This window comes from Eumetopias jubatus, unplaced genomic scaffold, assembly GCF_037043125.1.
Source record: "Eumetopias jubatus isolate StellerSeaLion01/CBP00866 unplaced genomic scaffold, mEumJub1_p1.0 scaffold_9, whole genome shotgun sequence".
In the NCBI taxonomy this organism is placed as follows: domain Eukaryota; kingdom Metazoa; phylum Chordata; class Mammalia; order Carnivora; family Otariidae; genus Eumetopias; species Eumetopias jubatus.
Window position 1 is genome coordinate 12016629 of NW_028274815.1, and position 20196 is coordinate 12036824.

General features: G+C 42.2%; 1 protein-coding gene across 1 annotated transcript in view; it reads right to left on the minus strand.

The window, feature by feature from the left end:
* The window catches only part of NBAS (NBAS subunit of NRZ tethering complex), a 351301-nt gene that overhangs the window by 99356 nt on the left and 231749 nt on the right, over positions 1-20196 (minus strand). Inside the window, exons 41-44 of the mRNA XM_028099384.2 lie at positions 14899-15128; positions 11470-11580; positions 1964-2214; positions 607-941 (exon numbers count right to left, since the gene is read on the minus strand). Coding sequence (XP_027955185.2) covers positions 607-941; positions 1964-2214; positions 11470-11580; positions 14899-15128 — 927 coding nt within the window. The remainder of the gene's footprint in view (positions 1-606; positions 942-1963; positions 2215-11469; positions 11581-14898; positions 15129-20196) is intronic.

The window sequence follows — 20196 nt, forward strand, 5'->3', positions numbered from 1 at the left end:
ATAGAGTGCCCTGTGGCCACGCAGAGGGCAAGAAGCGGGGGAGAGGGACCCACATTATTTACTCTGTGTGAAACTATACATTGTTAGAAGGATCCAAAGCAAGATTTGGAGTCCAGTTAAAGGGGCTCAGACCTAAGCATGGAGCAGACATTAGAAAATGTCTACAGAGACTTTCATGGATAATTGCATCACCAAGCCACATACTACCACGTGGCATTCATGCGAAATTTTTTAAGTGCTCAATTTAACCACAGCGAAGTTGTCGGCCTGCCTCTGAATGCAGGCATGGTGGGCCAGGCGCTGGAGGTGTTTCCCACTTATGAACTGCAAAGAAAAGGATGGAATATCTACTATAAAATGACATAGGAGAACAGTAGCATGTACAAAATGTACATGTAAATGAGAACAGTCGGAGTCTGATTTAGACGACTTGCACATCTGTGATAGAAGAAAACGATTTCCCAATTAGAATATCTCACGCTTAGCAAAAAAAAACTAAAACGTCAAACATGTAAGTATTCTCCATCTCGAGAAAGTAAATAAAAACAATTTTCATTTCTTCTAAAGCATCCAATGCACTGCACTGTAAGCTATCTTTTCAGTTACCTTGGTCACAGCTTTTGGAGAAAATGTAATTGCATCCACCACAGTGATGAGGTCACCCGGGGGGAGGCGATCAAAGTACTTCATGCAGACATCATAGGCGTGGAGCCACTCTGGGGAGGACTCCGGGACGTGTTTGATGAGGTGAGGGTCTCCAGTCCAGAACAACTTCTGTAACCAGATGGTGTATAGACAGCTCGGGGAAAGCATCCGTCCATCCTTTGCAGGGATTTTGGGAACAAGTTTGGAAACAGATAAGATATTTTGACTTGAAAGAACTGGCTCCAGTGCTTCCAGAGGATTCATGTTTTCACCTGTCAGCTTTTTATAATTAAGACCTAATGGAAAGAAAAGAAAAAAAACAGAGGGTAGGTTCATTCCAAGAGCTTTCACACACATCCATAGCCCTCTGTGTGGCTGGAGGGAAAAGTTCATCTCCCGGTTTACAGTGGACAGTCTGTCAATTACACAGGTCAGAAGACCTGAGCGCCAGTCTTCGGCCTGCAGGGTTATGGGCGGTGGAGTCGTCCATGGACCGCCTCGAGGGGGCGCTGGAGGCATGGCGGCCCTGCTGCTTCCGGCCTGCAGGGCACCCATGGTTTCTTCCACCTGCGCACTCACCGCACTGCCTTCGGGTCACCTGCTGTTCATCTGGCCTCCCCTCCGCTACCTGAAGGCCCGAAGGCAGGGGTTGGATCTTACTCCTTTTTCTCTGTTTCTAATGGTCCAGTTTCTAATTCGGCTACTCAGTAAACCACTGATAAACGGAAGTAAATTCTCACAACTGTTATCAGTATCACATGAATAAAGATTTCGAAGTGCCCTGTAAATTATAAAGCACCACACAGATTGAAGAGGTATTAATATGTTGACTTTCTTAGTTATGAGCATAAGGAGACACGGATACCATCCTAAAGATTTCCACAATGTATCAAAGGTTCAAAGGCACTTATCTGAAGGGTTCCACACACACTTTAAACTTAGAGGCTCCAGTGAAGTGAAATTATGCCAGATTGCCAATTGTAAAGGGTCTCAGCCTTGTCCTTACATAAGGTAAAATATAACCCCTTGGAGTAGGGAATAAACCCCCGGAGGATTAGTTAAAAACTTCAGATTTTAGTACCAGGCCTACTCTAAGTTACTATGTGGCTTCCAAAAGGTTTCTTATAGCTTCTTTGCTATTTAATTCCTTCAACAGTAAGTAAAGGAGCTGGAAAGATAATAACAAAGGTCAATTAGCGTTGAATCTTGTGGTTTCAGATCTATGCCAGCCACAATGCACAAACATGATTGTGTACAAAAAATTAATCCCTAGATTTAATTTAAAGAATGAGTTCGAGCAGGGAAATGACTATCTTACCTGAAGCAACTACCTTAAATTTCTTCAGCAGCCGAATGTGGGTTTCTGGTTTAATGGCATATTTCTCCAAATCCGCACAGCCACAGCTTTCCAGAAGAGAGAAATAATATAGCAACCTTTCGTGATCAAAACCACCAATTGTGGGGTAAATATACTTGACCATGTGCTTGTGAAAGGCTTCTGGATCAGTCTTCAAAGTCTCAAAGAGATGAAGGGCTTGGGCTCGATTTTCAATTTCTACTGTGGACAAACTGAAATTAGGGACAAACAAATTGTGTTAAGATTTGGTCCCTTTATTGAACAGTGTGCTCTTTTTTTTTAAATACTGAAGAAGAAAGTTGCTTCTTACAAAGTCCCTTCTTCCTGCCAATCAAATTCAGTAAACCACCAGGAGGTAAGTAGTTTACATTAAGGGAAAGAGATGTGTTAGATGCCTACTATTATACAATTTTCATGTTATCTCATGTGGGTCATGGCAACCCCGTGAAGTAGGCATGACTTCACATTCCTTCAGATGGGAGAGTCCCCCAATGCATACCAGCCAGGAAATGAACCCAGACTTGTCAGCCTCCATGATGCATTGTTTATTTATGTCACAGGAAGCATTTAAAACCTGAGCTTCATTATAGAAATGTAAACAATCTTATTATTTCAGGAATTTAGGAAATGGTGAGGGGAAGAAACAGCTCCAACTTTGAGGCATATACGTTTCACATCCAAGAGCCCTGAATTGCTATTCCATAGACCCAAATTTGATACTGTGTTCAAACAGAATTAAAATAGGTAAGAAAAGATGTGTGTGCTTTCACTTGAATTAATGAATGCCATTTGAATAAAACACACATATCTTGATCTTTCCATCCTGACTTAGATGCCTTTATACTATAAAAAAAAAAAAAGGTCACTTAAGTTTAAACTATTGGAAAAAATTTTAAGGAGTTTTGTTTGGTTGATCAGTTTTTATCTGGGGGGAGAAGACTTAATTTTAATCTTGGCTTCACCCTGGACAGAATATAATGCCTCCAGTACAGTGTAACCCCGATGCCCCATGCAGAATAAATTTCAAACTCCATTTTTCAGAGTCCTTCAGGCAGCCCGCAGTACTCCTAGAAATGCCCCATTTCCAGGGATCTCAGCAGTGGCAAGCAACATATGTGGGGGCAGCTAGCGAGACTTCTGGCAGTATCAAAGTTAGATTACTTACAGTTGAAAAGCAATTCCTCTGGAATATGATACCCTATTTATTGGAACTCCCATTTTTAGAAAATGCCAAGACATGTTTTTGGTTTATGGAGATAAAGGTAATACAAATTATGTTCTAAAGTTTTTACAAGTGTGTGATAATACTTGGGATAACAGCAGCAATCCACAAAGTGAAATATCAAGTAATTTTTTAAAAAATGCTCTTTTAACCTGTCACTTCAAGAGAAATCCTGTTTTTCTGCTAAGACAAAATTCAAACATCAACATAAATATCCCTATCTATAAAAATGTCCCTGCTCTATAAAAATTTCCCTGGCTGCGTCCTCTGAATTCTGGTACTCGTAACATGCTTTAGCTTTTCATTACCTTGTATGTCCCCCTTACTAGACTATAGACCACTTGATGGCAAAGATGATACCACATCTTCTTTATCTTTAGTTTCTCAGTTCCAAGCACTAGTGTGTGGTCAAAAGGAAACATTCAACATGTGTCTTCTGAATGCCAAATAGATGGGTGGATGAACAAAAACTTAAGCGTCCTCCATGGACCAGGCACTGTGCTCAGCACCGGGGAGGGGTTTACAACACAGAGCTGTCATCCAGTGGTTTGAAAATCTGGTTGAGCTATAAATACTTAAACAACAATGCAAAATAATGGTATGGGTGGACAAAGGCCACACAATCATATTTCCATTAAGAGTGGGATCACCAAAGCTGTAACTACAGAGGAGGTGGCTGTCAATGTTAACAGAAGGCTTAATGAAGGAAGTACTTGAGCTTGTCATTGTCAAAAGGCATGAAGCAAAAATAATATCACAGAAGTATCAAGACAAGAAAGCACGAGGTCTGTGCAACAAACACGGAGTATAAGTGAATGGCTGGCCAGAAAATATTCTTGATACTATCACTATGCAAAGTATGCAATGTCATCTCTGAAAGATACTGCATACACAGTGGTATATGAAAGTGATTCACAGAATTTTGTTATGTTTCTGCATAATTTGCAAAATGAAGTCTGAAAAAGTAAATTAGAAACCACATCACCCCATTAAGACAGTTCATACTAACAAAGCTTTGCAGGCAGAACGGCATGCCTGATGGAAGGGGGAGAACACACGTGCACTTATGACGCTGATCACTATGCAAGGCAAGCTAAATATACGTAATTAGCAACCTACAGATGAGAAACTGCCATCAGAGAGGTTAAGCGACTCGCTTAGGACCAAGGTTCCACATCTGTTTGGACCCTGTGTGCGTTCTGCTCAGCTTACCACAAAGCAGCCATTGACTGATGAAGGTCGAGCGCCTGCACTACCAACCGTTCCAAAAACAGGATTGTTTTCTGTAACACAGACACTAGCTCTCTCTCCCAGCAGCATTATTCTAAAAGAGTTCTCCTGTCATACTTCATTCCTAACACCCCAATAAACAGAATACTCAAGACAGTCTCATCTACAAAATGGACAGTGACTAAACTATCACAGTCTTGGTTCACTAGTGTTTGGCTTCATTCTGAATATAGTCTCTCAATCAGCATTACTTTCCCCCTTGCCCACACACTTATTCTGTGCCTACAATTCAGTTTGCCCGATGTACAATTTTACCTAATTATCTTGTCAAGACAGATACTGGAATACCTTTACTGACACATGATAAATACCAAAACCTCCCTCCTCAGTAAATTACAATGTGCTAAGATCTTTCATAGATGCCAGTAATCAATAACCCATTTTAATAGTTTCCATTGAAAGAAGCTATCATCTTCCCTTTGGAACAAAAAGTGAAATCTCTGCTTAGAAAACAATTCCAAAGAACCCATATTCAAGAGAGTAGGAAGAAATACCATGAAACCACTATGGACCTTTTACTAATCAAATTAATGATTACCCTTAAAAACTACTTAAGGGCTTTTTCTGGAGCCAAGTTTTAGGCATAAAGCCGCTTATATAATGTAGTGCATATTTAACTTTTAGAGATTAACCACAGGAAGAAACTAGCATTAGTTGTACCCAATGCACAAGGAATAAATTATGAGCACTAATCTTTTGACTGGTGTTCTGTAATGGCTTCAAGTTGTCCATCACTCAAAACTGTGATTCAAGAACAGCATGTATTGAAAGAACTTATGTTTGTATAGGCAAACAACTTTATTTAAACACCTTTTTCTTTACTCAGTGTGCGACTGGTAACAGTTCCATCACCTGAATGAGGAACTCTTGAGGAGAGGAGGAGGAAGGCAGTGGGGTGGGAGGACGGAGAGCAAGTGGGAACGACGGACAGAAAGGGACGCGGCAGGGCTTCAGAGAATCCGCGGGTGGCAGCTAACAGGCCTTTCCCCCAAAGCCGAGCCTGTAAGTTTAAAGTCATATGGGTCCAAATTAATGACCACGATCATGGGAGAACAGGGTCCCCCAGGGGTGCCTGTGGAAAGACACAATTCTACCCTCGAAGTTTCCCTCCGGCCTGAGGGAAACAATCCAAGGTATTCACCACACAAATGCCTCAGAATGAACTCGAGGTGGCTGACCTGATCTGCAGTGCTGCCTGACAGCTGAGCACGGGACTGAAAGAGAAAATGAGGTCAAAAATAATCATGGCATTTTTCAGTTTTGCCAACATTTTGGCCAAGTGTCTTTGCAAACTGAAAAATGGAATTTAACTTTCCAAGTTCACCTACACAGTTGATGGGATAACCAATAACGAGCATCTATTTCTTGTCATACGAATACTCAGTGACATCCTCTGCAGAATGTTTTATATTTTTTTTTACTGAAGTTTTTTTGTCTGTTTCATATTGTTTTGTTTTAGAGAGGTAGACAGAGAGAGGAGGGGCAGAGGGAGAGGGAGAGAATCTTAAGCAGGCTCCACGCCCAGCACCTAGCCCAATGCAGGGCTCAATCTCACAACCTGAGATCATGACCTGAGCTGAAACCAAGAGTCATACGCTTAACCGACTGAGCCACCCTTCTTTGTGGAATGTTTTATATGAACTGAGTATGATGGGGCAAGCCACGAGGTCAGGCAGGCTTTGTCTCCTCTACAGTGACAATCCCAACCCCTCAAATTCTGACTGGTTTATATAGTCTCATATTATAACCTAACAAAAAATATTTTAAAAAACACCATGGCACAGACATAGTAATAGGCACCATGTATTGAGCACTTAGGCATTAAGTATCATGTCATCTCACTTCTCAAAGAAGCAGATACCTTATAATTAATGTCAGTGTTGACTTGAGAAATAATTGTTCAAGAATCAGATGTGCAAAGTTAGGCTAACAGTGGTCACAGGATGGGTTCAGCACATATGATCTGTTACCAGAAGTGATGACAGTAACTATTTTTTTTTTTGAGCATCTACTGCATGTCAGGTGTTTTGTATAAATCTCTTAAATCCCACAGCAGTTTTGCCAAATGTAATTAGAACACCCATTGTGCAGATGAGGAAACCTAGGCATACAAGTCAAAGAGCCAGGGTTTGAACCCAGATGTGCAGGATTCAAAGCCTGAGCACTTTCCACAAGATGGAAATAAGCCAAGATGCATGTTCCTGCTTACATTTTATGCCAGCGTCAGGAACTTCTGACTCTTTGAGGGAGAAGTGACCTTAACGATCACAACATGGAAACGAAGGTTACAGACGTAAGGAAGGAGTTGCTTCCAATTTAGTAATAGTGGTAACTAGTTCTTCCATTTTTAGGAATGGTAGGTTTCTTCTTATGCACAATGCAAATCACAGTCTTGGTCATGATCTCTTCCCCCCTTAGGCCAAAAGAAAGATCAAAACCAAATCGAACAATTCTATAAAACCCATGACCTGAACATCTATATTCAACCCTCCTCCTCTAATATGGATTTTTCCGGGTCCTGAGTTTTTATTTCATCTTAATTTTCAACGTTATGACCTACTTTTAACAAGCTGAGCTACCTTAAATCCCACTCCATACTAACTATTCTCACACTACATCCTCAACTATGCCAGGCTTGCTTAAAGGCGGAGGAGATGGGAGAGACGGCCAGAATTCAGCATCCTTTACAAAGTGGCTCTCTGGACACAATCCCCACTCTCAGCAGCAGCAACCCTGGGGCACAGGTCCTGTGCATCTTCTAATTCATAAAAAAGGCAGACACCTTACAGTGTTTTCATCTTCCTACAGCTATAACTTGCCCTTGCTCATCCTTGTACCCGAGACCAAAAGAATCCTACCAGAGAATATGAAAACTGACTGTGGAAAACAGCAGTGCACAGTCAGATTCCCTGTGACCAGGGGCCCTAGCCATGGGTCTAAAGGAGACAGTACTACACCAACCGACACAGAAGAAGATGGTATCATGATCTCAGACACCCAAGCAAAATCCCTTGGGTAATCACCCAGGTGACTAAAAGGTGACTGGCTATCAGAATGAATTGAAAGTGCAGGATGCGTGGCCTTCAGATCTGTTATTTAACTAAGAAGGGGGAAAATGGAGGGTGTCACCAAAAATGACAGTCAAAGGTAGTTCTGGCCCTTATCTAGTTCTCCTGTGCCCAGAGGCACCATATGTTCCAGCCACAGTGGTCTTCCTGTATCTATTCAAAAACACCAAGACCTTCCTGGCCCCAGAACCCTCGGCCTTGTGCATTGCCTTTATGGGACTTACCATGACTAGCAATTTAGGTTTGGGCTATTTTTAAGTAAGTGTGTGTGTGTGTGTGTGTGTGTGTGTGTGTGTGTCTTGGGGGTGGTGGGAGGGGTCTCCCCTATTAGAATATAAGCTCTATGAGGGTAATGATGTACCCAGCACTTAAACCTAAGCTTAGAATAGGAAAACACTATAAAAATATTTAATGAATGAACAAACGTGGCACTATTCAATCACCTAGAAGCAGCCTCTGGTATTCCAAAACTGCTCTTGTGTCCAAAACTTAAAGACACTCATGGAGTCAGCAGAATTGACAAGAATAGTAACAGGAATAATGCAACAGTATTACAGAGCCACCCAGCTATATACCTTCCACAGATTTTTCTCTAAACTTTATAACCTTACAAGGTAAGCAAAATGGTTGGAGAACTGAGAAAACAGTGATTCAATCACAGTTACATAGTTGGGGTTATGGACAGCAGATCTGGACCCTGAAATGTGGCCTGACTCCAACACCCATGCCCTCACGCTAAGCCATACGTACACTGGTAGTTAATGATGTTAAGACCCACCAAAGTGTCCCGAACAGCCCGGAAGGGATGGTGGCTACTCAGGATGCATCAGCCCTGAACAAGACCCAGGAGAAGAGGAGGCTGGGTGAGCCGGCATCCACCGGCTGGAAGGGACGCCAGGCCCACAGGCCCACTCAAAGCCATCACAGACGTTCAACACTACTGAGAAGAAAAAACACGGAGGAAAAATAAGGGGGCAAAGGAGACCAGAATTCAAGTATGGGTGTTTATGAGGATTATCGCCTTCACAGTGGAGTGAAACGGCAGGAATAACTGCCATGAATGAAGCACCAATCGTGTAACAGGAACATAGGTTTGCTACTTTACCGTGAAATCATTTAATTTTTATTACACCTTAGAGTTAAGGAAAATGAGTTTCAGAGAATTGAATTATCTTGCGCAGGGACACACAGCGAGAGAGAGACAGTCGGATTTGATCTAGCTAGCCTGATTTGAAGGTTTATGCTCTGTTGCATATGCCACCTCCCCTGAAAACTGTGGGCGCGTGCATACCTGGACGTGTGCTGACACAGGGCACATTCCCTAATTCAACCAACAGGAAAGAGCATGGAAAAGAAAGAAACATATTTTCTCCACTGGGTGGGGAAAATGGCTTTTTAAAGGGATAGGAAAACAAAATCTTAAGGAAAAGACCGTTATTTTTCTTGTAACTCTGATCTGTTACCTTCCCATAGGCAGTGACTCAATGAGTGAATGTTGGGCAATTTCTACTGTATTGACAAGGCTGGTTTCAAATACCTATGTCCCCAAGTCTGATTAAATAGTAAGGCAAACTACATCTTTTAAGTAAAGAACGAGAGGCGCTACTAAACACCACTTCTAAATCAGTATTAGGTGTTTTGTCACTCAAAAGTAATGATGCCAGGAGGTAATGATTTCCTGCTTTTGTAATTGCTGCGTCTGCATAATCACACTGCTATCAGCTATAATGATGTGCTGTGAACAGTCTTGCACGTTACTAGATTGCCTGATAATTCATAATATATTCAGAGACCAACGGAGCATCCTGCTTGTACAGATATGGCAGCCTCTTATGTAACATTCAATGAAAGGAAAAAGATATTTAATAAAATGCCAAGGTATTTTTTAAATGCCAATATGCGTAAGAAACATTTATTTGAACATATTACTATGCTTCAAAAATGGTGAAGTCTGTGCAATATTTATCACAGATAACACTATCACCCACCTGTGTAGCAATTTCATAAATACTTAAAACGTAGATGCTAACATTTTAAAGATTTAATAAAAATTAAAAATGCTGAGTTATAAGCAAGTCTTGACTGTTCAGCAGGATTTGGCCCCACTCAATACTCCCTCCTTTCCTTAAAGTCTTTCTTCCCACAGCTTCCCTAGCACAAGGATGCCCCATTTCTTTCGTCCTACCTCTCGGCTGCGCTCTCCTGTCCCTTTTGCTGGCAGCCCTTTAACTGCCATTAATTGTGGAAGGTCCGCAAGGTGTGTCTTAGGTCTCTCTCCTTTCTCCTTCCATATACTTTCCCAAAGTGCACCCACAACATAGCTTATTTATCATCTATATGCATGTAACTCCCCGATTAGGATTTCCGGCTCCTCCTCCTCTTTTGAACTCCAGAGCAGTAAGATCCGCTGTCTGCATGACCTTTCCTCTTGGGCATTTCGATGTGTGTAACTTCCCCCAATTGCTTGCCTTTTCCTCACGCTCCCCTCAAAATGCCTTGTCTGTAACTAGGGCTACCTGTCTCACCGAAGGATGTCAGCACCCAACAGGCAGACCCAGTAAGATCCTGGCGCTGATCTTGACCCTCTCACTGAATTCAGACCTAGTTGGTCCTTATTGATCAGTGCATTTCGTACTAACCATTTCACCTTCTAGGTATCTCTGAAAGTCATTCTCATCTCTCCCTCTGGACTTTCAAAACCCGACTCCAAGTTATGGTCACCTGTCAGGGCCTATTACTCCAATGGCTCCCCAACTGGTCTCTGTATGCCTGGACTGGTCTCCCTAAAATTTTTTCTCAACATGGGAGCCAAAGTGATCTCATCCAAACGTAGACCTGATCCTATTACCCTCCTCTCTTTTATAGACTCCTTCAGTAGTTTCCTAGGACTCGTGTGAGAAGCCTGCAGTCTTGCCCACAGCCTGGCTTCTAGGTCTCTCCACAGAGCCACCTCACACTGAGCTCCCCCGACTCTCTGCACCTCAGCCACACTGTCCACCTGTCAGGCCCTCACACGCATCACGCTACTTCCTGTCAAAAGCTTTAGCACTTAACCATCTTGTCTCCCTAGAAAATGGTTTCCTTCTGGGCACCTGGGTGGCTCAGTTGGTTAAGGGACTGCCTTCGGCTCAGGTCATGATCCTGGAGTCCCGGGATCGAGTCCCGCATCGGGCTTCCTGCTCAGGGAGGGATAATAATGCCTCCTTGGCATTTTATTAAGTAGAGTAGAGGGAGTCTGCTTCACCCTCTGACCCTCCCCCCTCTCATGCTCTCTCTCTCTCATTCTCTCTCTCAAATAAATAAAATCTTAAAAAAAAAAAAAAAGAAAAGAAAGAAAATGGTTTCCTTCTCATCGCAGTGTACATAATTGTGATGCAATATTTAGATCTCAGCTCCAGCATTACTTCCTCAGGAAAGTCTTCCTTAACTACGCCAAATCCGCTATATGGGCTCTCTTCTGTGGTACTTGTCACAGTTTTAATTTCACATTTGTCTCTCGTTATTCAATGACAGTCTTGTCTCCCACACTAGACTACAGGTTCCAAGACAGCTGGGATGCCTGTTTTTGCTCACTATTGTAACCCAAGTGTCTAACACTGTTCCTCGTATGCCGCAGATTCTCAATTAAAAAAAAAAAAACCTCTGAATAAATGCAAGAATATTAATGTAACTCAGGACTATTAATTACTGAAAGGTAAAAAGTAATAAGCTATTGTTGGAATACTGAAATGTGTATCAGAAACATATAAAGGCAGAATGTCCAGATATTGGTTTACTATAGCTCAAAAGGGAAGGTGAAATTGTACTTTACAACTTCAAGATCCTTCTAAAATGGAATCTGAAAAAACAGACATGGCAATAAACGTACATACAAATCGTGTGCTTACCCGCTGTCAGTGAACAGGAATTCCAAATGGGTCATAAGAACCTCCCAACGGGAGACACTGTAACGCTGCGCCAGAGAAAGAGCAATGCTGTAGACGTTCTCCTCGAGTGTTCTTCAAGAATGTCCATCAGCCACAGGGAAGGAAGAGAAGAGAAACACATTACCTTAATCAGCAAAGAAAATGTTCATTAGGACTCTCTCCAGCTATGAGGGGTGCGGTCGGCACAGTCCTTATAAGACATTTCACAGTAATTCAGGAAAAGTACTTCCAAGGAATTCTAATGTTCCATTTTCACTGTGGTGCATTGCAACTGACCAAGGAACAGTCTAGACCAGTGGTCCTCACCCGAGGAGGATGCTGTGCCCCCCGGGACATCCGACAGTGTCTGATTATCATGGTGGGAGAGGAGGAGAGTGCTACTGGCATCTGGTGGGTAGAAGACAGGGATGATGCAGGACATCCTATAATGCCCAGAACAGCTCTCCCACAAGGCATTATCCAGTCCAAAATGTACAGAGAGTGAAAAAATTCTGGTCTAGACCCCAGACCTACAGTCAAAAACCAGTTCAGGGATACAAAAAAGCAGTTTGTCTCTCAACAATTGTTTGTTTTCTAGCGCCGGGTACTGGGCTGGCTGCTTAGGACATAAAGACAAACAAGATTCTTCCTGAGGAACTCACAGCACAGCCCTAGTGGAAGATGTGAGATGTGAACCAACAGTTAAATACAACACGGGAAGTGCCACCAGAGAGGACTTCAAATACTGACAAGCAGAGATGAGCGAGTGACCGATCTGAGCTTGAAGTGTGGAGGATAAACAAGTGAAACAGTGGCAAGGTAGTTCCGAGAGAGAAGGCAGAGGGGAGGTCAGCCAAGGGGCCTGCACCTTATCCTTTAGCAATGGAGAGCCAGGGGAAGGTTTAAACCAGGGGATGGGGCCACCAAACTTGAGGCCCTCTAGATATATCAAGAATTCCGGGCCAGGGTGCCCACGTTAAAGCCATTCCGTAAAGACTATCACGGGACCCCTAGATTCCCCAAGCAGAACCAATTCTTGGTTGGAGGATTGGTGGACAGAACCACAGGCACAGAAATGAAATCTCTATTCTTATTAAGTAATAATGCTAAGACTACATACACCCTAGCAAAGAAAAGGACAAAGGACATTTACTTATATGTTTGATTAGCCAGGAGCAAAGGACATTTACTTGTATGTTTGATTAGCCAGGAGTTGGGAGACATTTTCTGTAAACAGCAAGTTAATAAATCTTTCAGGCTTCACTGCCATACATACAGTCTCTGTAGCAAATTCCTATTATTTTTTTATTCTTGTTTTTCTACAAACCTTTAAAAATGTAAAAACCATTCTTTGCTCATGGACTATAAAAAGGAGGCCCAGGGGTGGAATAAGTCTGTCATGGCAAGAATTACTAGGGCACTGTCAATTAAAAATTTCTTAAAGTATTTATTCCATCTCCATGATGGAATGAGAAATCCCTGAGGATGGCAACCATTAGCAATTCATCCTTTCTGTTAGGGCAGTCTGAGACATTGCCTGACCACATGAACGTGCTCACCAGGTACGGATACCATTATCACCTGATAAAGGTGGGAAGAAACCACGCTATGTTGTGCCCTCTCCAAGGTTAGCCTGACTAACCACTGCCGACCTATCATGTAAGCTACACAGGCAACAAAGGACAGACACGCTGCACTTACAGAATACAAATGCCATGAAAAATGGATACACAATTAGTAAGAAAATGAAGAACGGTGGCGTCGTGTACAGCTGAAGGTAGAGTGGCAGAACAGGAGGAAGCAGGTACTTCACGGGTTCTCGTTTGTAAGATGCCCAACTCCCGTCTCTAAGTCAGAACTGCTAGCTCGGAAATGCCACGGACACTCGGACATTTTAAACAAGCCATTCAAAGGCTGCTGTATATTTTTCTAAGTACTTCTTCCAAGTAGTAAGATTCCATTATATGTTTGTCAAAAGCAGGTCTTTGTTCTCATCGACATACTTCAAGTAGCATACACTAGCTGGATATTTAAAAAAGAAAATCAAGGACAATAACCCTAGCAAAATGTAACAGATGATGTTAAGATGTGTCTTACCTTGTAACCTTTATTCTACATAATAACCCGTTTCTAAAAAGCCATGAGCATGGCCCCAAGGATTATTGAATTCCTGGAGGAAAAGCCCACTGGACTTGACAATGGGAAGCTGAGGCTCTCACCTCCCTGGCTGTGTGACCTTGAACCACTCTTTAAAGCTGATTTTCAGATTCTTCTTCCAAAAGTGAGGAGGTTGGATTAAATGACCTCTTTGGTCACTTTCCAATTAGACATTAAATGACTCTATGAAATTATTAATCTCTACAAGAACAGAGGGGCAAAGAAAAAGTGATTCCGTAGTTCTCTTAATTAAACCTAATCCTGTGACAGATTGTTCTATCTTTTCTTTGATCTCTCTATTCCCTGCCTTACTCTAAAAAGAATCTGGGGTATCTTCTGGTAGGAAAGAAACTCGGGCTAATATAAACTTATTACAGAGAGCCAAGGCTACTTTGCCACTTTCTTAAAGATTTAAATAATAATAATGAAAAATAGCATATATCACTTTCATAAGCAGGGCTATCTTTGTTATTTTAAAGTAATGTACCAGGAGGGAAGAATAACCATTAAATATAGGCACAATTTAACCTTAGTTTCAAAGGCTGGAAGCCTCGACTGAACTGTATGCCAGTGCTTTCCTGGGAACACAACCAGGCAGTCCGGGGGCAGACACAGGGCACTGTGAAGATGGAATGGCTTTGTTATGTGAGAGGTCAAGGTCAACATCCCAGTGATGATCCTACCACCCATGTAAACTTGGGCCAGTTACTCAACACTCTGAAGTCTCATGTTCTTCAGCTATAAAATGGGGATGACATTTTATGTTGTAGGGTTCTCTTTGAGGATTAAACGATATTTATAAAATAGTTTACAGAGCACCTAACACAGCTCCTTGCGCATGGTAAGCACTCCACAAACTGTGACTATCTACTCAATAACCATTGTGGGTGAACACACTTTCCCACCTTTTTTTTTTTTAAGTTTGTTTTTTTTTCCCTCCCCTATTTTCTCCACCTTCTGACATGTAAGTAATTCTCATTTGATCTAAACTAAAAACTGGAAACCAGTATTAAAACCAAGGGGCATTCCATACCCACAAAGAAAAATTAGAGAGAGAGAGAGGCTGGGGAAGGGGAGAGGGAGGGGGAGAGAATCTCAAGCAGACTCCCTGCTGAATGTGGAGCCTGATGCGAGGCTCCAACTCATGACCCTGAGATCACGACCTGAGTCGGATGCTTAACCTACTGAGCCACCCAGGCGCCCCCTTTTAATATTTTAAATCCATCCCTTTATGAGACAAAGGCATCCCCTTACTCTGCTAAACCAAGGATAGTTTCCCTTTTGTACTGGTCGTCGGCAGTAAAACGCTGCACATCCACACCCTTCCGAAGGCCCTGAAGGATCTGAGCCTGAGTGAAATCCAAGAGACGTTCGTTGTAGTAGTGCAACTGCTTGGTCAGTGAGACCAGGTCCTCTGGCCAGGCTTCATGTCCGTATCGAGTCACATGCCTGGTGACCATCTTGATTAGCCCTTTGGGATCAGCCTATAACAAAAAGAGCAACAACAAAAACAGAACAAAGTAACAACAAGACCACGTCTACAGGGCAGTGTTTGGCTCTTCCCCTGTTGCTGTTTAATCAAGGCTCACAACCACCCTAAGCAGTCAATGGCAGAGGTAGTACATTTTGCAGACCACAAAGACAAGACACAGAACTGAGTCTGGAAGGAGGTTTCTGGACTCCTGCTCTGTTCTTCTTCCTTAAAATCTCCCAACCAGTTAAAAAATAATATCCACTTGTTTTTTCAACTACCATCATCCTTCATTAGACTGATTCCCTAATTATCTGATCATTTATAATTCACCCTGGAAGTAATTTTTGTCATCATTACCCCCGGATAAATTTTCTCTGGACCATCTAAGTGTTCTCAATAACAAAGCAGCAGTTCAAATAATGCCACTATAAATGCCTAGACAGTTATGTAGAGGAGTGTTTTCTCCAGGGGTAAGTTAGGAAAAAACCTATCCCTGTTCCTAAAATCATAAACACTTCTAGTTGTATAAGAGAGTACCCAACCAATTTTTATTCTGATCAGTTGGGGGCTCAATGGGATATTGTTCTATAATTCTTTTTTTTTTTTTTAAAGATTTTATTTATTTGTTTGACAGAGAGACACAGAGAGAACAGGAACACAAGCAGGGGGAGTGGGAGAGGGAGAAGCAGGCTTTCCGCCGAGCAGGGAGCCCGATGTGGGACTCGATCCCAGGACCCCGGGATCATGACCTGAGCCAAAGGCAGACGCTTAACAACTGAGCCACCCAGGCACCCTTGTTCTATAATTCTTAACAGCTTTTCTAACAACAATAAAATCATCCAAATAGAACAAACCCCAGAATCCAACAGTTGACAGGAAAGAAAAATAAGTGATTAACTGGCCACATTTATTTACATTAAAGTTGGTCTGGGTGTCAACGAAGCAATAGCAGCTCAGCCATGATTTTGGAATATTTAACAGGGAGCCTGATACTTGAACAACAGTAACTCAATACTCCCAATGACTGGGACGATATGGTTTATATTTTAATATAAGCAAATTAGGAAAAAACTCCAGAATCTACCTTTGGTTCTCAGAAACACACCTAATTATAGTAAGGGGTCAGCATTTCTAATGTGTAAGCCATTATTCTGAGCTACACAGGAGATCTGTCAATGTTGAGTCTATGTTACCAAACCTAGTCTGACATTCTCTCTTGATCCTATTAGGGAACAATCGGGGATTGCCAATAAAAACCAATTAAAGAAATCTTCTTAGGTTCCAGGAGGTGGATTTGAGAAAAAAGTCAATGTTTTTTCCCTACTGCTATGCATACACTCAGTCCTATTGCAAAAACCACAAATTAAGGGTATCTCAAGTCAAAAAGACCTCGGATTGAAAGCTACCTCTCCAAAGTAAGCTCCAAGACCATCTTTCATTTGTTCAGCAAATATTTCTTGTGCACCTATTTTGTGCCAGGTGATGTACTATACTAAGATGTGACCCTTTCCTCCAGGAATGCAGTCTATCTGGAGACACAATCGAGCAGTTATAAAATGGTGTGAATACAAGCAGTTATAAAATGGTGTGATACAACTAAGCCAAGACCTGACAGAAAGATGGCGTGAAAGCAGCAAATCTACCTACCATTAGAAGTGATGTGGGAATGTGCCGCATATGGATGGTATTTCTGGCCATGGCTTTAGGCAAAGGGGATCCCATTCCTCAGCTCCCAGTGCCGCCTCTACAGCTGACATCTACCCCCACCCCCTTTCTGCTTGCTGACTGAACTCTCGGGCAGCACCCTGGATCGCACACGGTGGGCTCAGCCAGCCCTGAGGTTATGTGGTACGGGGCCGCTGCTTCAGGGCCAGCCAGCCCGTCTACACCTGCTTTGCCCCTGGCTGGGCACCACTGTTGCCTGTTCCCTCACACCTCATCCGGTTAGCACATTCCTGCCTAGTAGCAGAGAGAGCAAGAGCAAAGATGCGATGGGCAGGGCTTCCGGGGCAAGGGAGAGATCTTCCGCAGCTGTCCTTTCACGGAGCACCTTGTACCCACTTCTGCACTCCACCAGCAAGCCCATGTTCACCACAACAAGGACGCCTTTTTCCCGTAAGTCACTCTGACCCTGCGGTTTCAGACCGAAGCCCTCAGTGTGCAGTTGCCCAATGCCCTGGGAAGGAGAGGCTAGAACCATGCAGCCCCATCTCTCCCAGGCTGTTGCTTCCCACCCCTGCTCATGAAGCCCACCACCTCCATTCTCTCAAGGGTTTCCCTCAGGTTTTCACCACATTCAGTTTTTAACCTTTTGTTTTCTGGCATCTTGGGGATTTGGTACCTGTTTGGGGAGAGTGGCCTACACGCTCTTCATCTGACCTTGATTATGTAACGCCTTCTCATTTCTATTCTCTTTGTATTCTGATACAATTTATGGAAAAATCCCAAGACCTGGTAGAGGGCAGAGCTTCAAAATGGTAGCACAAAGCAATAACGAGCATAATTACTACCAATAACATTTGTGTGGGCTTTTCTTTATCCCACAGAAAGTTTCCAGTCTCCACATACAACCTTCATTTTCATATATTTGCCAATGAAAATGACGCGGCATAGTGAAATCAGCATGGACACACAGAAGGTACTAGCTGGATGACCTTGTGCTAAGTTACTTAACAACTACAAACTCAATTGTGCCATCTACAAAATGGCAGTAAAACACAGTCTGCGTGGTGGTGTGAGGCCAAAGAGACTATATATATAATACACAAACCAAGGCCTGGCATGAAGCAGGTATTCTGAAAATGAAAGGGATTATGGGATTTACTCAAAAGCATTCATTTTAATTATAGCTCCACTACACAATTTACTTTACAATTCTTTTTCTCAGAAATATTAAATTATAGCTTATTAAATTATGGCCAAGAGCACGTATACTTCATGAATTTGTCTTTTCCAGGGCTCAGTAGAGGCTCTTGCAGAAATCAGGTACACGGTAAAAGGGAAGCACGGTCAACAGCAGTAGTGGCTTTGAGTATATATAAAGTAAATATACAGCACTACTGTATACCACTGTATATTCCAGTGCCCTCGTTCAGTAGGGATGCAATTTGGGGCAAGTTATTTCCTATCTGTTTCCTCACCTATAGGAGTCAGTAAGCATACCCTCCTCATGCTTTGTTATGGGGCACAAGTAAAATAAGGTATTTTAAAGTACTTTTTTCTCCATCATTCTAAGAAAACAAATTGGACCCAGAGCTTATGCTCAAGGAATTAAAAACTAGTGACAGACAAAGATACACAGAGAAGCAACCCACAGAAGGCTCCCGAATATAAGCACCATTACAGGATCACAGACCAAGAGTGATGGGAACGCCACAGAGGGAGTCAAGAGAGGGGTCCTCTCTCTTGACTCTTCAGGGGGCTCAGTTTCTTCAGATGTAAAACAAAGGAACATCACCAGATGATCCCCTTTCTAAGGCTAAAATCCTATGAATGTACAGGAATTCAATCATGAAAATAAAATAAATCCTTGGAAATCCCTCCAGGTATGGAATCGGGGAAGTTGCACATTTTTTCTCATGTATGACTCCACTAAATCTTCAGAGCAGATCTTCAAAGTACAACCTTAGACTAATGAATTAAAGCCAATATATTCCTACACGGTTTAAACAACTTTAATCTCTTTTCCTTTACTAAGTAGAAATTATCTAACCCCTCTGTATTTTTTATTTCACATTCTTTATACATCAAATATGTTCACTTTACTAAGAATTATTTAAGAACAAATACCTAATCCTTCAGTCCTCAGTATGGAGACAGGCATAGTACTAAACATACATGAAATGAACCTCATCTAATACTACCAATTCTGTGGGACCAGACTCTACTTGTATCATCTGTTTTAGAGACGCATAGGAGGTGAGACACTTGACCAAGGCCGCTGGGTTAAGTAGCAGGGTGGCCTGTGACTCCCAAGCACAATGCCTCCCCCCAAAAACCATCCTTTTATATTTGGTCAACAAGGAAGGGGTAGCTCTTGAAATTATAAGGATCTTTTTCTTTTTCTTTTAAAGATTTATTTGAGAGAGAGAGACAGCGAGTGTGAGAGACAGAGAGCACAAGTAGGGGGAGCATCAGGTAGAGAGAGAGGGAGAAGCAGACTCCCCGCTGAGCAGGGAACCTGATGCAGGGCTTAATCCCAGAACCCTGAGATCATGACCTGAGCCAAAGGCAGACACTTAATCGACTAAGTCACCCAGGCGCCCCCTGAAATTATAAGGATCTTGACAAGCCCAGTATATGAAGAGCTCCCACCAAATGTAACTAAGACTTGGTATTAGAGTCCTTCTACAAACGATCAACTTTCACTGATGGATTTAATGCTGTCATTCTATATTACATCTAGATTGTTTTTTTTTTTTTACACACACGTACATTCTCCCTCTCATCCCTTTTATACATATATAATATGCAAGTGTAAATACAAACAACCGTAAAGGACACACAGTGGTAGGTATCCAACTAAATATCTGATTCAAGCTGTATCTACAAGTCTTTCATTTTTTCTTCTCCAGTGACAACAGAGAGAGTTTAGAATATCATTTTTTGTTCAACCCCTTGACATAAGTATACTTGGTTTTAAAATTCTGTCCTAAGAAGGTGGTGACTAGGAGCAGGTGATTAATTCTTTGATGATAGGTTTCCAAGTATCTTCAAATTTATGGATCATCAAATATTTGTTAAATGTACAGGAAGGTTTTCAAAACTTCAATTCATTGTGTAAAACCCAATACTAATGAGAAGGGACAATTCGCAAAGGCTTCTAAGAAAAAGGAGAATCAGTTATGGGTAAAAAGCACAAGAACTGGCATCAGAAACCCTGATTACTGGTTCTTCTCCCTGAGCTACAGGTTTTCCATTATTAAAATTGAAGCCATTTCTTCTTTATAGAATCTTCATAAAGATTAAATGAGGCTAGATGGATTAGTGTGTTATAAGTTCCAGCCCTCCATGCAAATTATCCTCTTACCACTATCATTACTACCTCCAAGCTCCTCCTCAAGGAACTTTACTGGTCG